The 19,116-nt window shown below is 39.1% G+C and overlaps 1 protein-coding gene across 3 annotated transcripts in view; it reads left to right on the top strand.

Annotated features, from left to right (window-relative positions):
- The first annotated feature begins 2,395 nt into the window (after positions 1 to 2,395).
- Positions 2,396 to 19,116, top strand: part of rap1gap2a (RAP1 GTPase activating protein 2a) — a 35,459-nt gene continuing 18,738 nt past the window's right edge. For 2 of the 3 annotated variants that reach the window (XM_085915895.1, XM_085915894.1), the window contains exon 1: positions 17,072 to 17,612. In XM_085915895.1, the coding sequence (XP_085772021.1) occupies positions 17,194 to 17,612 (419 nt within the window). In that variant the 5' untranslated portion in view covers positions 17,072 to 17,193. Of the gene's footprint in view, positions 2,649 to 3,643; positions 3,680 to 17,071; positions 17,613 to 19,116 lie in introns of those variants that run through there. The other variant, XM_085915896.1, reaches the window with a different exon arrangement.

Genomic DNA, 19,116 nt, shown 5'->3' with positions numbered 1-19,116 from the left:
CATGTGTGGACATTTTTATTTCTTCAAGCTTGCGTCTGCATATTTACAGTAAATGACGAGTGAGTCAAAATCAAGCCTGTGTGTGTGTGTGTGTGGGGGGGGGGGGTGCATACCCTACTGTATGCGGTATAGAAAGGAGCAGCGGGATGCAGCGAAATGTGCAGCTCAGAGTCTGTGTCTGAGATAGCAAACATTCCTTGAGCAGGAAGCAATCCACTGGATTTTGCCAATAAAAATCAAATATGACTTCAGATATATTACGTAACATCAGTATTGACAGGTATTCTCTAGCCCAGCATTACAGAAGCAGCTTGACTCTCATATAAATACTGTAATTAAGAAAGAAGACAAAACAGATACGTGGGCAGGGAGAGGGTTGCTGGACAACAAAGGCGGGATTAAAAAAAGCACCAGGGTGAAAAAAGCATTTGAAAACTATTGCGGATGAGTGTGTAGAATTCCCCAAAAGGCAGAAATCCATTCATTTGTTTCTTATGGGATTATCATGTTGTGGGAAATGGGAAGATGAAGTCATCCCAGGTGACATATCACACTGGACTGGTTGTCAGTCAATCTGCTGAGTTGAATGGCTGGACTTGTAGCAACCCTCGATCTCATTGGTGAACACCAGAGTTTAAAAAAAAAAGGAGTATCATGCTGGAGGAGAAGATCTTTTGGGGCAACTGATGAATCCACTTCTGCTGCTTTGGTGGTGGCTGTCACAAAAAAACTGCTCCTGCGTTAACAATTTAGGAAACAATGAAGTCTGGAATCAACAGATTGAAGTGAAGTGGTCTCTATCAATGTGAAGAGAGTTGATCTAAAGGTCTATCTATGTCTCCCTTGTCCAAGGTCATGAGATTTGGATAGGACTGGACTACAAAGACAAGTGGCAGAAATGAGTGAGTGAGAAGCTGAGCAAAATGAATGGCCACCACATTTGTAGAAGGTTAGATGCTTATTCTGTCAAAGGATTTCTATAGAAAGAAAGTTGAGGGTCACAGCAGCAGCACAACACTCAAGAGCTTACTTCAAGATCATCAGTACTGAGCTGCCAGGTGTCGTCAGCAAATCTGCCACGCTCTGCACTTGATTCCAACGATTATGTCAGCTTGCTCTATGTGCATCAGTGCATGCAGTAAAGCTTGGACACTATACTATGCACTGCAGTCAATGATTTTGTACGCGAATGTATACTGCGTGCATGCGTGCATGCGTGGGCGAGCGGGCGTGCTGTCACTTTGACTAAAATCCATCAACGAGGAGAACCATGAAAAGTAGGCTATCATTTGATAAAATGCAAAAAGAATGAAAAATCTGCTGTCCTAAATGAAAAATGGATTGTATTAAATATGTTGATAAGATGACATGATTTCCAATGATGCAAGAAATAAACTGACATTTATGAAATATATGGATTAAAGACAAGGAGATAGTGCTTTGTAAATTTTGGACAATGAAATGAGCGAAATTATCATACCGCTTTTATAGTATATGCTGTGCTGGTGACCCGCACTGCACACACAAAACAATATTAGGCATCCTGAATCTTCTTGTGCAAAGCAGCTTTCTGGCGTAGTGGCAAGACTGACCTGTGGGAGGCAGCATGGTACTGCAGGGCACATTTGAACAGATGGAAAATAGCAATCATCAACAAATAGAAAAAGGATAAAGAGCTCATCTGCTGATGACATTGTTTTTATTGTGATGAATAAATTATACACTCAGCATAACCTGTCAGTCCACGGGTTTAGTTGTCCAGTAACAGTGCAAGATTCAGGTGCTTGCTTGCATCACCAGAGGCCATTAGTTATACTTATTTATTTTTATTTATTTATTTATTTATTTATTCTATTTTTTTTATTTTTTTTCGTATTAACGGATTGACTCATCGGTGTCCCTAAAGGGAAAATCCAACTGACACTCCACTTTGTGTTGCGCAACACACGAATTTAAAGAAATGCTCAAATAGTGCTGTTTCATTAGGCGTGTGAAATCATGAAGAGGAAGGGCATCAGGAAGAACACTCCCTTTGGTCACACCACAGCATCGTTCCCCTTTTCTACTTGTTTGATTTGTGTCCCACTGATCTAATATTAAACACTTGAGTTGTATAAAATATATTCTTTAACATTTGAATGTAACTTGATGTTATCATATGAAATGCATTGAGTTTATTGAGGCACGTTTTGTATATTTTGAGACACATAATGCAATTGGGATGTAACACTGGTTGCTTGCAGATGTTTTGGGTGTTCAAAACATCATTCAAGAGTTTCAAATGCACCTGCAGAAGTGTGTGGGAAATAAACTCTCACACTCAGATGGGTTCTTCTGGCCCCTCCCCACCTTTGACCCTCCCCTTCTAATCACCATGTATATTCAATGCATCTGTAGATTTCAGGCAGTGTGACTTTGTGTTTAACTGGCTGTGACAAAGCAAGCAGTGTTTCAGGAAACCGACTGAACGGTCGAGAGAGTAGCCCAAATAAAGGAGCCTAAGAGAAGTAGAGAGACAGACAGAGTGACACAGACTGACAACAGGACACACATTTCCCAGCGGATACAGAGAGAGCATTCCATGTGAGGACAATAGTGGGAGAAAAAATGCTCAGAAGGAGAAGTCTGTCATTTGGTGGTTTTGGATGGTATTGTATCTTTTATCTTTTCTTTGAATTCATGTGTTTACAAATGCTATGTCCATTCATTGAGTTTTGAAGTTGAAGAGATGTTGCTGAAGTTTCGCTGGGTGGTGCAAGGAAGGATGGGGCGGGTGGAGGTCTGGAGCTATTACAATCGGCGCTGTCTCCATTGTGGGAGCTTTTGTAATCTGTAGCTGCTGTATATGTGACATGGCACACAAACACACATTAGATTTGACCTATTAGGTTTCCTGTTTTACTGGTTAGATGATTCCCTTGATGCAGTGCAGAACAAGCTCCCCCATTTAGCCCTATTAGTGTTGAAAGTGCTGAGACATTGGAGTGGGCAACATCTTCGTTGGCTGTCATATTCGTACGCTGAAAGCATCACGTTGAAGCACTTTAACTGCCCAGAAGGGCCGAGGCAGCACAACCTGACACCAAAGATGAAATGAGTTTGTCAAACCACAAACACACAGACAACTATTCAATTTATTTTCATTTTTAAGTCATTTAAGTGTTGATACATAATTGAAATTGGAAATTGCCATATTTCACGCCACTCATTACCTCAATAATGGCTAATGAAAAACAATCACATTTAAAACCATGGTTTAAAAAAAAAAAAAAAACATGAATAAACCTGTCACTTCATAACATAGATTACAAATAATTCCACACAATTATACATCCAAATGAAATTGGATTCAAGAATCACAAACGTTTTTTTTTATAGTTTGGTAACTTGCGCTAGTTTCCAGTGCAATAAATATAGCAGAACGGAATGTTCGGATCAGATGCCAGTAAAATGGAAATGGGACATTTAATGGCGTTGTTAGATCACCCGAGGGAATGAAATGAAATTATAAAGCTCCCTTCTTAACTCTTTAATATTCATGCTCTCGGTTGTTCATGTCTCCATGTGCCCACGGAACTACTTCCAAGGGAATTCTGACATAATCATGATCATTAATTTTTTTGTCTCTCATATTTCTTTACAGGATTGACAAGCCCACCTTGTCAGCATTGAAATCCCGGTGAGTAAATAAATCTCTAATGTTACCTTGTAATTGCCATGAAATTTGTGATTATCTCAAATGAAGCAAAAATTATGTATTTTCCATTGTCTGTATTTTTCCAAGGCTGGAAAATAACATTTTACTTCAATAGTGAGTTAGCTTTAGGCTCTGTGAGATCAGACAAGGGATCAATAATGTAAAATCCCTTCCGACTGAGGTTCATTTTAGGAAATCATAGCGGTACATCAGAGAAACAACATCCACTTGTGATCAGGTCTCATGAGAACTTTGGCTTTGGGGGAAGATTCTTCTGATGTCTTTTGAACAAATTATTCCATCTGTGGTTTGGAGCTTATCGGCAGGAAGCATAAATCTTTGGGATAACCAAAAAGCTGATTTAACAACAGGGACATGGTCAATCCATTGCTATAATGTCACTTGGAAATCACAATTTTCTTGCAACCTGAAATGTGATTTATCATAAATATAGTTCGATACACTGGTGGAGCTAGGAGGGGGTCCGTGGGGGCACTGCCCCACCCCTTTTTGAAATAAGTTTGGACCCACCTGATGGCAGGCCAGATAATTGACTTTGGAGTATTATCCAATTTTTCCAGGATATTCTTTTTCCAAACCATCAACTTTTGGGAGTGTGAAAAATATATATTTTTTGTTTTTTCCGGATCCCACTTGAATCTAATTTCATGATGTCACCGTAAATAGCTGAGGATAACATCTGCTTCAGCAGGCAACTGTGGCATTTGATTTGTCATTTGCATGCTTCATTAAACATTCTCTGTGGGTGTCATGTGTGAGAAGCACCAGCTTGTCGTTTGTGAAATTCATCCGAGAAGCCCCATAATTGTTTGCCGTCGCCACGCGAGGTGATGCTTGCTTGTGTTTTTGTCTTTATCCATCTGTCCATGCTTATCCCATGTGTGTTCCCACATAGACAGACTCTGACGGTATTGCTCTCTGACTCATTGCTAACCTCCGTGTGTCATCAACTTTCTATTTATGTCATAATTCCACGCCTCAAAAACTGATCCACTTGACTCCCTTGTGCATGTAAAATAACAGAATGTATTTATTTCCGCTAAATCTGTCACACCAGATTTGCCGAGACTGTTACGCAACCCTTTTATTTGACATAAATATTAGTATTATGGATACATATCACACCTGCCTCTTTTCACTCCCTGGCCAGGTGTTGTTGGACTGCTGGCTCTGGAGTGGCATTGAATATGAATGAGTGAGTCGTGACTCTTGCTTGAAGTGTGTGTGAGAGTGCGTGTGTATGCCCTTTTGATCTCGCTGTTTGATTTGGGGGGAAAAGGGCTCTATGGAGCAGAGAGAGCGTAAAAAAAAAAAAAAAGAGAGGTGAGCACTCAGACAAGAATATAAATGTGGTTTTGTGACATGCACGTTTAGATGGTAGAGGCTCGACAGGTAGATGGATAAGAAACCACATAGCAGGTGTTAAAGAGATGTGCTTTCTATTCCATCCCTCCCCTTGCTCCAACTCTTCCTAATCCCGGTTGCTCTACTACAAAGAGAACATCCCTCTACCTCCGGGTCTCATTAATAGCTGTATAATCAGTCTTGTGTGCATGTGGGCTACCAAGTGCCTGCATTAGCAAACATCTCTTTGTGGCTTTTGTCTTGGGGTTGTGCTGATGAATATTGCAAATAGGGATTAAGGGGATGGAACAGAGGCAGGTTTTAGAAGATCGCCATTCGAATATTGTGTGAACATGCCACGCAAGCTATGGTGAGTAACTGCTGGTTGATTTTTATTTTTCTACGTATAGGAAGAAATATTTTGTAGTCCTTCTGATGACTTTGTATTAGTTTGTTTGTAAAATGTGATTTAGTTTTGAATATTAAAACTAATTTGTAAGTGACCGGGCTTGAGGTAAAAGCAACATGCTGTATGAGTCCAAATAGAATTTTAGCATGCTGCACCTGTTAATAGATGTGTTTTATTTTACTTTTAAAACAAATGCGTGTTTATTTTGTTTATTGACTTTTTACAAAATGCAACAATTACCCAAGTAATGACCCCTTAAGGAGTTTTGCTATGCGATCAATATTCTGATGGCCGATAATCATCTTCTCTTTACATTTAGGACCTTATCAGCCAAAAAACATACACACAAAACATTGCTGCAGAGCAGCTTACCACTGCAACTAATCATATGGAATGGACACAAAGATAGATTATCTGATTTGAAATCTTTATAATGCACCCATAGATGAGCACTACTCAGGATGTCTCAAATTGTCATCTTCCGGAGAAAACGTGTAGACGCTGCAGGTTATCGTTTGTTTAATTTGTATTGCATTTAGTCATCCACTCACTTTAGCATGCACGGTGGAATCAAGATGGTGCAGAAGGGACTGCTATAGTTACAGTTTATCAGTAAGATGATGTTTTTAATTGAAGCAATTAGTTCTTTGTGAAACTAATTATTCCCCTCACGGAAGTATCATCATGAATATTTCACATATTACAGATCACACTCATGCAGCATGCAAGGGTTGATTTTTGAGACCACCCTGTTTTATATGATTGTGTAGACTGTTTTTCTTGTTTGTATTTAATTTGACTAAACAGACCAGAAGGCCGAGCCACAGATTGTTTTCTCCTCACATTGCAAATGTCACCTTCCACTGGTCATTATGCATGTGCTGCTAATTAGCTAACACTTGCCACAAGTTATTTACACACTGCTCAGGCCTGCCTCAACTGAAGCTCACGCTGGAGCATACTGATTAAAATTTATGCGCATGTGAAGCTTTTTTTCGTCTCTGCTTTTCAAGAATAAGGATACAGTAAGATGACCTTTGCTCCGATGTGAATTTTAATAAGCCTTTTTTTTTAATCCATCACTTTGCATCATGGATGGAAAGATGGATGGATGGACCTTCCAAATATTTCCATTTTCTTTGAATTTGTGTACAATAAGCTTTCTCGTAAGAATGATAATTTACTGAATTATCTGGTAACCGAATATGCTTTACAATCAGTGTTTTTTTTTTGTTTTTGTTTTTTTAAACCGCCATAGCAATGTCATTTTGCCTTACAAATTAGGACTTGGGACAATTTATACCAACCTCCTGACCCACTTCTATGACTTGACTGGAGGAAAATGTTTCTCCTTTGAAAAGCTCTAACCTCAGGTTATCGTCCCCTAGCCTAGTTTTTTCGGGGGGGGGAAGGCGGGGGTAAATGTTACCTTCCTGGCCGCATCATGGAAAAGAGCAAATGTGCTGTTGCTATTTCTAGAGTATGGCATTTACTCTGTGTCCTGGTTCACCTTCTGTATTGCATGGAATGATGCCGACTTATGGCTATTGAACAAACACAGGACGTAATATCTACTGCTGTCATGTTTACTCGAGATGATTTAATAAAGCCCACAGCAAGCAACGTTTTCTTCCACAGAGGCTGTGTGTTGTCTTAATGAGCTCTTGGGTGATTACTTTTAGTTTATTTAGAGTTATTGTGAAGACTGTGTACACAGTGCTACTGTTTGACCAGTCAGATGAAGACAACACGAGAAAACGAACACGACTCGAGAACGAGGATAGCGTTCAGTCAAATAAAATCGTTTTTAATAGCTAGACTTATGCATATGTGTGTTAAATTTCCCCTTAATACACTTGCTGAGTACATGTGAGATTGAAATATTGTGGTTTCAAGTGTCAGATAATTCTTGAAGTGTATGGGAAGTGGTGAAGCTCCACCCATCCTCAAACGTCCAAAGGGAGGATGTTGCACTTCCTCTCCTTTTCTAAGAAACAGAAAGCATAATAGAGAACGGTTAGGTAGTCATTTGATTGCCTGTTTTTTTTTGTTCTAATTGCATATTTGATATGCAAGTCACACAGGCAAGGTCATGTTTTAATTGAAAGGCTATTGCAGTGTTGCGCCTCTTGAGGCCCTCAGTGCATTGATATACAATTTGCTGAGGAAATGACTTTGCACCGCTAGAGGGCAGTGTTCAATAGTATTTTTCTTCCCACCTGTTGAGGTTGACATGGGTAGCAGGACTGCACAAACAACAACCAACTCATTTTAACTGTAAACTACTAAACCCGTTTAAATATATGTATTTATTTTTTTTGCTTTAGTGGCTGATGTTTAATTTATTTTGAACCTGCTTTGCTTCTACAGCACAAACATTACATCAAGATGTACTTGCAGTACTTTAGATTTCAAAATATTATTGTATTTACTTGGATAATAAATGCACAATAAAGTGTTGTTGTTTTTACTTAAAACAGCTTCATTGAATGGTACTATAGGGAGTTAAGTCTGTTGCCATGGCAGCAAGAACTGATAGTCTTCTCGTATGATTCATTTCCATGGTGATGGGTCAGTTGCAGCCTCTTTTAAAACACAACCAGTAGGGACTCCTATCTGCAAATTCAACGATTGCACAATTGGGGTCCCTATAGATTTCCTCTTATTGATGGATTTAAAACAAATAAGGCGTGCGTGTGCCACATGAGAAGCGCCAAATTTAGGTTTGGGTTCAATTCATAGGATCAATTGGAGTGCTCTATCACTTTACAGACTCAAAAGATTCTATAACGTGTCTCCAAAGTCATTCACCATCAAATGATGAGGGGAAAAACCATGTACAGTAGTTAACAGGTGAAATGACAGCCCAAGTACTTCTACTGCACCACTATAACCTGTTGTTTAATTTGAAAGCCAAGATTTCCTGTAGCACGGCTGTCCTCTACCAGTCGTTATTGGTACTACAACGGGACATTGTAAATCTTTCATCAGGAGAGATGTTTTTGTGTGATGTGCTTGTTGATCATCTTGAATACATCACGTACAGTAATCTCAGTTAAAAGCAGTGAAGTTAAAAATCTAGGTGTACCCAAATTGAAGTGGACACGATGTTCCTTTTAGTCATTGTGATTCATCAAGAAGTTGTTCTTAACTCTTCTTAGGGATGCACTCAGACCTTTAATACTGAGATTCATTGTGATTTTCTTAATGAGGTGATTTAGATCATTAGGTGAGAACATTCACATTTAGTGCTGCAGCTAGAGGGTTGATAATTACAGGTGTGACATTTTTGGAGCCCTGCTCAGCCGTAACCTTGAGCAGGATAAGCAGTAAAAAGAAAATGGATGGATGTCTATCATAGGAAATTGTCATCCCTGAAGGGAAGTGAATTTTTCCCCATCAACGAAATATATTTGTGTCATCTCTCTGATGCTAAATTATACAATCGCAACAACTATGACACTGCATACGTGCACTGATTCATGTTCCTCTCAAGTCACATGAAAAACCATCTGCCTCTCAGTGTTTGACAAATATTTACTCCTTGCTTTGTGCCTGATGCTGCTCGCACTCAGACAGAGGAGCTGAGAAGCGGACCATCTGGTCAGAAGGCTCACTGTTAAGGGCTCGTAGAGAAGGCACTCACCGATCGCTGAGAGGTGGTCTTTGGAGAGGGGGGCAAAGAGTAAGCACATGGCTGCAGTTGAATAATATGCTTCAATACACATGCATGCTCAGATGCACAGCTTTTAATCACACACAGGAGGCATATGAGATGAAATCAAACAACTTAAGTGAGACCGTTTCGAAAGGTGCACAATGATTAATTCCGTTTTCGATACACTACAATTGCTCATGTGATTTGATTCAGTACAAGCGATTGTGATTTATAGATGTTTTCAAAATTATATTGTATTGAGACTCGTCGTGTCGACGTCTCTAAAAAGACAGTTTGATGAAAAAATATTTGCCCCTTTTAAACTCATTTTTTTTCCAGTTTCCTCACCTTAATGTTTCAATAAAATTCTGTTTTTAAATGATAATTTGATTGATTAAGGGGAATAAAATTGTCAGAGCAATCTGATCTTATGAAAAGTACATGTCCACTTTGCTAAAGCATGAATTTACTGTGGCTTTTTTTTTTTTCTGACAAATATCTAAATTTGTGTGATGCTGGAAATTTTTGTGACAAACTTGCAAAAAAAAAAAAAGGAATAAGGGAGGTGACAAAACTTTACACCTACATACAGCATGTGAAAAGTTTAGTCACCTTCCTTATATACATCCAGTAGTAAACTGTATCGTAAACATAATGATTGCACAATTCAAATTTGGTTCTATTTTGTAGCGTTACGTGACTTCTCTTCTTCCGACTTCTGTTTACACTCTTCATTTCAACCCTAACCCTAACCTGAAACTCTGTGTGCATGTGTGTGTCGCCCAATTTTATTTTCAATTTCCAGCCTTCTTCATCTGAACTTGTTAAGGCCTCAATGTGTTGCCACTGGAAACGGAATAAAAGGTTCTTTCTGTGCTGTGTGATGGCTGTTGGGAGCGCACTTGATGTAACCTTGCTGCAAATTACAGTCTTTTTAGCATCAGTGAGAATAGAGGATGGCTGTACAGACTGGAGGAAATGAGAAAGAGAATGAAATGAGACTTTGAGTGGGGCTAGAGCAGAGAAAAGAGGGGTCCACAGCTGACAGATGTGACCAAAGAGACAAGAGGCCATGTTCACACTACAGGAATAGCCGACATGTTGACCAAATCTCATTTCTCACTGTGGCTTCGAAGAGAATGAGGGGAGCACTCAATCTTTGCTCGCGACAAAATTGCAATGAGGCCATTGATTTGTATTGTGCTCTTCAAACATTTACACAACTTTTCCGTTTTGCCTGGTGACAACAGTAAGCAGGGATTGTTTGCCTGTAATTGATCATTTGGATAAATGAAACGGCACTTTTCTGTCATGTCACACACATCCCACTCAGACATGGAGTTCCTCAAGGTTCGGTGCTCTGCCCCATCATTTTCACAAGCTACATGCTCCTTTTCGACATCCCTACACCGTACATGTTTTTTTATTCATTCTAATTAGGAGTATTAGTATTATAGTATCCCCCCCCCCCACCACCACCACCACCACACACACACACACACACACACACTTTACTGGATCTTTAATTGTCTGTGTCATTTAATTTCTATTAATTTGATTTTTTTTTTTTTTATTTGAACGTTTTCCCCCCGCTTTACAGGATCTTTAATTGTCTGTGGTTACAAGTATGTGTCATTGATTTTTTTTTATTTTTCATTTGAATTTTGTTTTCATTGTGTCATTGAAATCCCTGTGACCCGTTTTAATCATGTCATCCATCTTTAACATTGAACGTATTAGATAGATGCTAAAGCAACCACCTTGACTCCAACAATTCTCAACAGAGACTTCTTTGGCTCTCTCTTCACGGCACATCTATCTATGGAGTAATCACTGGAAGCCTTCCTGTGATCAGAAGTAAATCTTGATACAGCTGAAAGGATATATCTTTCCTGATTGCGTCTTTGTGTTTGCACGCACACACACACACAGATCTTCTGTCCAATGAGCACATCAGGGGAAGTTGGATGGTTTCGCTCCAACAGAGCTGAATTCAAACCCAATTTCCTTATAGAGGAATAATTTATCTCAAGTCCTAGGCCTTGCCTGTTTGGCCTGAAACATTGTCACAGAGAGAAATGATCATCATTGATGACCACAACATATCCGTGGTCACTATAACAATATGATCAAAAGAAAATCAACATACAGTTCATCTATTAGGTTTCGCTATCCTTCCTGTGTTAGAAGAGGTGATTTAGGATTGGATTTTAAATCAGTTCCATTCTTGTTCTCCATATCAATCAAAAAATCCAGGTCAATAATCTGTGACGTTTCACTTGTATGAAGATGACTGTTATGTTTTACTTTTTTTTTTTTTTTCTTTCTTTTAAATCAACCTTGTTTAGACAAAATTGAACCAAAGTAACAGAATCACGTCACAACTATGTAGTCAAAGCTAGACAGAGTGCAGCAAATCCTCAAGTTTGAGTTTAGTGAAGAGAAAAAGACTGTCAGTGATCCATCACTGCAATCAACAGCCACTAAAGGAACAAATATACTGCATCACCAGTTCATCGTCACAGCATGAGTCGAGACCTGTCTCTGATTGGATCTGATTTCTTGCTATCATTTCGCTCCACCTCATGCTCATTTGTTCACAATCTTTTCTCTGGTTCTAATTTCCTTCGCCCAATCTCAGTGTACTTGACGGGATGAAGATCTCTGATGTGTGGATTTTCGCAGAATTTCCAAATGCTTCAGTACTGATTTTAATTTGTCTTGCCACTAACATAGCAGTCTCATCATTTATTGACCGATATTGACTGCACGTTGGCACCAAAGCTGACAGAATTCAGTTATACTAGCCGTCTAGAATGTCACACTATCTGTCAGAGGCCCCAATATTTCTACTGATGGATCATCCATAAGGTTCCTCGATGGCCAATTGGATGTGGAAGGCAGTTTTTTTTGTGGTTTTTTTTATGTGTTAGTGTCTAGGAAAAACAACCCCTTTTCCTCGGCAGCTCCGTTCTGCTCTGAAACTCTCGAGACTGTTCCTCCGCCAGTAGCTCTTCATTGACACTTCTCCTCGAGCACAGGTTACGTCATCAGAACTTCTAACTTCATCGACAGCAGTGGTCATTTCATTTTTTTTTTTTTTTTTTTATCTAGATTTGCTTTTGAGTTAGTAAAAAAAAAAAAAATTCAAACCCATGAGGAATCCATTTAAAAATAGCACACTCTTTTAATTGCAAAACAGTCCGACCATACATGTGTTAATTCACCTGCAAATATGGGAACGAAACGCGAAATGTATTCACAAATATGCATGAATACAATTCTCTCCGGTCTCAGTTGTCTCGCTTCAGCGTGATAAGTGTTTGGGCCAGGAGCAATGCTTCATTGTTCTCAGAGACACACAATAGTTCTCCCACATTAGCAATGGTACAGACTGTCTTTTATTTTTGTTGTCTTTTTTTAAAACACTCGGTGACAGTGCAATACATCAAGTGCACTTAAACTACAACCTGTGCTTCATACGCATTTCTTTATACTTAATGTTGTTACAGTAGCTAATTTGTCAATGGGAATGTAGTCATGTAATTACCATTTGAATGCAGTTCTAATCAATATAGTTGGTTGTCCCAAATTATAAAAACATTTTTATTTTTTATTTTTTTTTACTTGCATGTGATTGACAAAAACACTTGGACGCATTGGTATTGTATCTTCTGCAATAATATCACAAATATATCGATAAAGACTCATTAAAAACAAAAACTGTTTGTAACTAGTTACGTTTTTCTCTGACGGGTTGAAATATCTGCTAAATACGTGGGCTGGCTGTCACAGGATGTACACAATGGCGCGCCGTAATACAAAAAAATAAAGATGTCAGAATTTATGCACAACATGTTCTGCAGTTCATTTTTTAAAGACTTGTCTAAAAGGACAAATTGTACAAAGAGATATAAACTTCAATTACTGGAAGAGGATCTTGAAAGCTGTAGAGGCCATCTGGTATTGATGGTTGAGAGTGTAAACTCTAGCTAGTGCACTTCAGAATGCTCACAGCTTTGTCCTTTGTGCCCTGAAATGTTGCCAGAGGATTAGATCAGTCTGGAGAGACGTTGAGACAACCAAAAACAAGTATGATCGTCGCAGGGAGCCAAGCATGAAGCCGGTTAGAGAAGAAAATACTTCTTATTCCGGATGGAAGTCAAGGGTGACAAATCTCATCGTGTTAATTATTTGGGTTCTAAACAATCACCGTATGTAATATTACATTAGTTGAATAATTCATTTAATTAGTCATTAAATGCTAATGAATTTTTGAGGTTATGTTTTTTACATTCACCTTGAGTTTTTCTTTTATATTCCCCAGAGACTGCTCATCTCAGGGTATTGGTAAAAAAAAAAATTTCGCTTAGGGTTCTGAGAAATATCTCAAACATAATATTAAAGATTAAAATGTTATTCCCAAATTGTGAAATTAACTTCCATTTGCCTGTTGTTTGGATTTATTTTTTCTTCCATTAAGCTGTTAAACACAAGTCTAGTCTTTTTTTTTTCTTGCAGTAAATGTAGATTTGTCATTTTTGTATGGTATGAAGCTGAGTGCGCTCTTTAACGTACATCTCGATAGAACATGAGTCATCATAATTGCAAAAGCGATACTGGAATGTGTTGAATCAAACATACAAGTAAATAATATGGATGACAAGCCAGTCACCATCAAAAGCCGATAAATGTCAAGAATTGAAAGCGATTTTCATTTGACTTATATGAATGTTTATGCGTCAATCAATCACACAAATGTTAGCCTACATGCATATTTGAGAAATACACAAACAATGACCTTTGCCTTTACAGTATTTACTTTCCCAGTCTGATTTACATGCGTTGCATTTCAGTATCAATCCAACACATGCGACGACTGCCATTTTCAAATGAGCTTTCCATAAATATTGTTGACTTCATTCAACAACTGATGAAAAGGAATTTTGCAAGTATTTTCCAGCTCGTATAGCTATTTTTGTGTTGTGGATTGAAACAAGGATTGAGTTGGAGATGGGGGAAAGTCAGCTGGTTGAGCATTTTATTATGTGTGCTTGTGTGTGTGTGTGTCTTGGGAATAAAGCAGTTACTCAGCAGCAGTTGTGAAGGTCATTTTAACCTGCAGCCTGTATGCAGCTGGGCCAAACACTTTCTCTGCAAGTGTGTTTATGTGCAAATGCATGGTGACACAGCGTTATGTTTAGGTTGTGTCCTGTCAGAGCTTTAAAGAGAGGTGACGTTTGCAGACTGGCATCTGTTTGTTTGGGAGACATTTGAGAGACTGTCAAGTGCCAGGAGAGACTTGGTACAGTTTAAGCAGACACAAGTGTGTGTGTGGGTGTGTGGGTGGGCGCTGTATGCGTGTGTGTGTGTGTGTACAGTGTATCCTTAAATTGGCCCCATGTGCATTCCTGAAATGGGTATTCTGTTTCAAGTTGGATTGTGTCGAGCTAATTGTGACTCTCTGCTGGAATATACAAAGCAGTAATACACCTAATGTGGTTTGGGGTTTTAACAATTTGACCGTTTAAAATGACTTTTCATTTTATTTCTTTCATGAAAGTGTTTTTCAATTTTTGTTTTTGTCTTTGCTTATGAAAATAGCCTTGATGTTCCCATGTGTCGCATTTTGTGTTGTAGCAGATCTACAAAATTTGACTTTCTATTGTGGCACTTGAAATAATCGCGTCCCAATAGTTTAGTTTGGGGGTTAATGTTTTATTTGCAAAAAGTTTTCAATAGTTTAGGTATTGAGGGCCTGTAAAGGTTGTGCTGTCGATTTGAGTCATTGTTTGACCTTACCTTGACCCCTTTTTCTTGACTAATTGTTTGTGACATCCAAATGAGGTCAAAGTGGTTGGTGCTTAGAGAAACGTGTTTGTTGTAATCAGGCTTGAGGCTTTATTTGCTCTGCCTGAAGACATGTTTTGGGATACTTGGATGTTTGGCATCCTGTTGATTGATTGTTTAGGTCAAGTTTGACAGCCGCCTCCTTTTCAAGACTAACATCCTGAGAACACTTTTTGAAATGATTTCCGATATTTGTACATCAAAATCATTATTTTACAATAACATTTAATTGTTTATACAAGACGTATACATTTCCGAAGGCAATGTGTCTGGTGATTTGCATAAAGTAGCCTCTGTTTCCACAATATGCAAATGAGGTTGCTCTAACTGCAACATGGTGCACCTGCAGTGACTTGCTCAGCTGGTTATACAGATAATAAGAAACTCGGAAATCAAATGGTTATAGCGGAAATATTCTTGTCAAGATCAAGACGGTATCTCGGATGGAAACATGCAGTCATCCTAAAAATGCACTCTAATAATTTTAGCAATAAAAAAAACTCAACATTTTTGATGTATGGGTGTGCGTGTGTGAAAGAGAGAGAGAGCGAAATTGAAGGAGAATCACAAAGTGTTGATCAAGGTGTCTCATTTCCCCTCCCGATGACGCACAGTAGGACCCTAGTGAAATGTCCCAGTTGGTAAGCATGTGATGTGTGATGAGAGTAAGTGTACTGTTTTTGTATATCTACTTTTTGTTTTTTTTACCAGTGATCCCAAGGGTGGGTTTGATATTCCAGTTAAGCTGTGTGCATGTTTGTGCATGTTCTATCTGGGACAAGTTCAATTTCCAATGTTCGGTGAGGGTAACAGTGTTAATTACATGCTTATTTTAGGAATATTTTATTTCTTAGGGAATTCAACAGTGCTGAAAACCAAAGTAGTTTTTCCATGGACTGTTAATAGTTTGGATCCTTGGGGTAAATTTAGGTCAAGATTGTTTCTTGATGTGACACTAATAAAGACACAGGATCAGTAATGCATTTGTAAAGAGATGGAACCTTATGATTGTCACATTTGCTTGTTTCCTGGACTCCATCAATTTCATGCCCTGGCCACTCACATAATTACTGAAGCAGCTCAGGTATTTGACTTTTTATTTTGTTGTCAAATGAGCGAGGCAATCCGTTCAAGCCATCAAACCGATTCATTATCTTTTTGCTTTCTCCATTGAATGATTTTTTTTCCTATTTTATCCTTCTTTTATCCTTTGTCCTTCTTTACTACTATCAATAGAAGTTTATTTTATTTTATTTATAATCCAGCTCACTAACCAATCATATAACCAATGGTAGTGAAGATTAGAAATCTTGGTATTTTTATTATGCTCATATGTCAAAGGTTGAACTGATATGACAAGTATTTCAGACTTTTTTTATTTTTAAATCGATCGACGGTTACAATCAGGAATATGTGCAAATGAACTTGTCTCATAATGGTCCTGTTTTTGGAGTAATTTCCTTTGTGTCTGTATGGCTTCCTGTTTCTGTCAAGCTCTGATGGATAGGCAGTTCAAAAATGAGGAATTGAAAATATTTATTTGTTTATCAGACCTGTAATCTAAAAGCAGCGGAGAGAAGGAATACCATTAACAAAATGGTAGGAGGAGATCTGAATAACCGTTGGCAAATAAATAAACTCTCTCGCCTTATGGGTTGTTTTTTTTTGTGAGGTTGCATTTCAGTTTTGATGTCCTTGGCAACGGCACAGCACGCAACAGGCTGATAAGCTTGTGCATTCTGTGGCTTCACACGGTGGGGCAGAGAATCATTTATTCCTCATGTGGATGGGAATTGAAATTGTGACATCATATTTAAGCAACATGCACGACAACAAAAAATATGTACATTACAAAAAGCCAACGGTTTAAAGTTAAGCCTTTGGTACATGTTGTAAATGTCATGCAGGGAGAGATGGAGGGGAAGTCCTCCTTGAGAAGGAGGAGAAGTGGGCGGTACTTGCTCCAGCTCCATCCAATCAGAGAAAAGGGACTGGACTTAGAGGACAGCAAGTAGGGAGCAAAGCAGCAGCAGCAGTCACAGACAGAGAGGACGGAGAGCATGTTAGTGAACGAGGGAGAGGAAGGGAGTCAGAGGAAAGCCGAGAGATGCAATGCTTCACAGTCTGTGGACTCCTCTGCTGCAAAACTCTTCTCATTAAACATCACCTTGTGTTCTGGAAGATCAACGCATTGATGCATTGCAGGAGCTGGGGATGCAGATAGTTCACCTTGGACTCAAGTCCAACAGTACCAATTTGGACCTTTTTGGGATCTACCAACTAAGTAGCCTTCCTCAAAGAGCAGCATTGATTCCGTCATTCAAAGCAAAAGTAAACGGCGTCCGTTGTCTCGTAAAAACTTCCCAAAACCATTCTAATTTTGAAGATTTCAAGGCGCTCACCCTGGAAGCCCAAAAGGCCACCACCAAGGATTCACCAAGGAGTCCAGGAGCCAACGTGACCTTGGAGCAATTGTCACCTGAATCCACTCTGGAGGCGCCCAGCATGTCTCAATCCAGAGGGCGTTTACACAATAAAAAAGCCGGCATTCGAGCTGCTGTCATCCTGATTGGACTCCTACACAAGTCTCGTAAAGCCAAAGAGAAGGAGAAGGAGAAAGAAGAGAGTGAAGGGTGGGTGAAGTTTATTTTCTGATGACACTTGCAAGGTTGTGCAGGTAGTTTAGTGGAGTGTATGACACAGTATGCTTCTACCCCAAAATGGAACACACAAACACACACATTAGTCCAGCATAGGGCATGCTTGTGAAGTTGTGAAGAAAAGTTTATGGGTTGTAATTTATGATACGTCACCTCGATGTACCACTTTGCATGTTCCGTTTGGTTGAGTGGATTTATATTTACAGTTTTATTATAGGTCCTCTTTTTATTGGTGCCTGCTATCGTGTAGTCTGTTGGAGAGTGTGTGTGTGTGTGTGTGTGTCTAGTCCACACTCTAGTGCATTTGGGTCAGTGGAAATAAAAGAGGGGAAAAGATGGAGAGGAAGAGCGGCAACAGAGTTAGGAGTGAACAAAGGTCCATTCTGAGTGGTTTTGAAGAGCAAACATTCAGTCGAGTATAGTGAGCGAACGGAAGAAAGACATTAACCAAACTGTAAAAGAGGAACATGGGAAAAATAAAAAGAGGTTGTTAGTAGCTGAGCAAAAAGCGGTTGTTGAGTGTATATAAGGGAAAAAAGTTCCCACTTATCTATTCCTGTACTGTATATCTACAATTGTTGCAGTACACTCAAGAATCTTGAGTAGGTACTCGTCGAAGGCCGTGCTGATTATGTAGCGGTCGCTAGTTTTAGTACAGTGTGAACACATGCTTGGATGTTTCCTAACTCGTTCGAAGATTGAGTACAATGGATGTATGTGATAGTAACAGCTGGACTCGAATTAGGATAAAAGCTACCAATGAAGCGTGCCAACATTGGCCAGTCGTTGCAAACTATGTAAACCGGGTTTGCTCCGGTAAATGGACTGTGTTTGTACCATCTGGTAAAAGACAAAGTTCTCGGATGTTGTAAATATTGGAAAGATGGGGGCGGGGGTTACTCGTTGTGACGACAGGCTTGATCCTCGAATTGGGTGAACGCCACAAGAGTAAAATGCCACAGATGAAAGCGTTTCCACGGCATCGCTGACCTTACCTAACCTCCGGTTGTTTGTTATCGTGTGACATCTGGATTACCGACAGCACAAAGGGTCCAAAGGTTTTACATTTATTCTGGTTTTTTTTTTTTTTTTTACTCATTGTCATTTAATAACAACAACCTGGAAGAATGACATTCAGTTGGAATAACAACAAGCACATAACGGAAATTTGATTTGCACTTCAAGCAATTTTTTGCTTTTTTTGGTAGTGTGTTTAAGAGTCAAGGAAGGATTATCAAATATTTCCTTGAGCAACAATAAGCACATTTTGGATCCGCCATTGTGGTTCTAATGATGACATAGGTTTAACAGGCTGGTTCGGCTATCTCCAAACACACAAAAAACAATATTTATCCTTGGCAAATTATTTCTTGGCAATAAACTTGATTACCTTTGGAACGTCGTTTTATTTCTCTTCTGACTGGTGCCGCAATTGTAAGGAACGTGCACGCCACGTGTGACAAGGAGGTGCCAGGCT

Source organism: Syngnathus leptorhynchus, chromosome 7 (genome assembly GCF_054491065.1).
Source record: "Syngnathus leptorhynchus isolate UIUO chromosome 7, UIUO_Slep, whole genome shotgun sequence".
Lineage (NCBI taxonomy): Eukaryota > Metazoa > Chordata > Actinopteri > Syngnathiformes > Syngnathidae > Syngnathus > Syngnathus leptorhynchus.
This window is presented reverse-complemented; position numbering and strand designations above follow the sequence as displayed.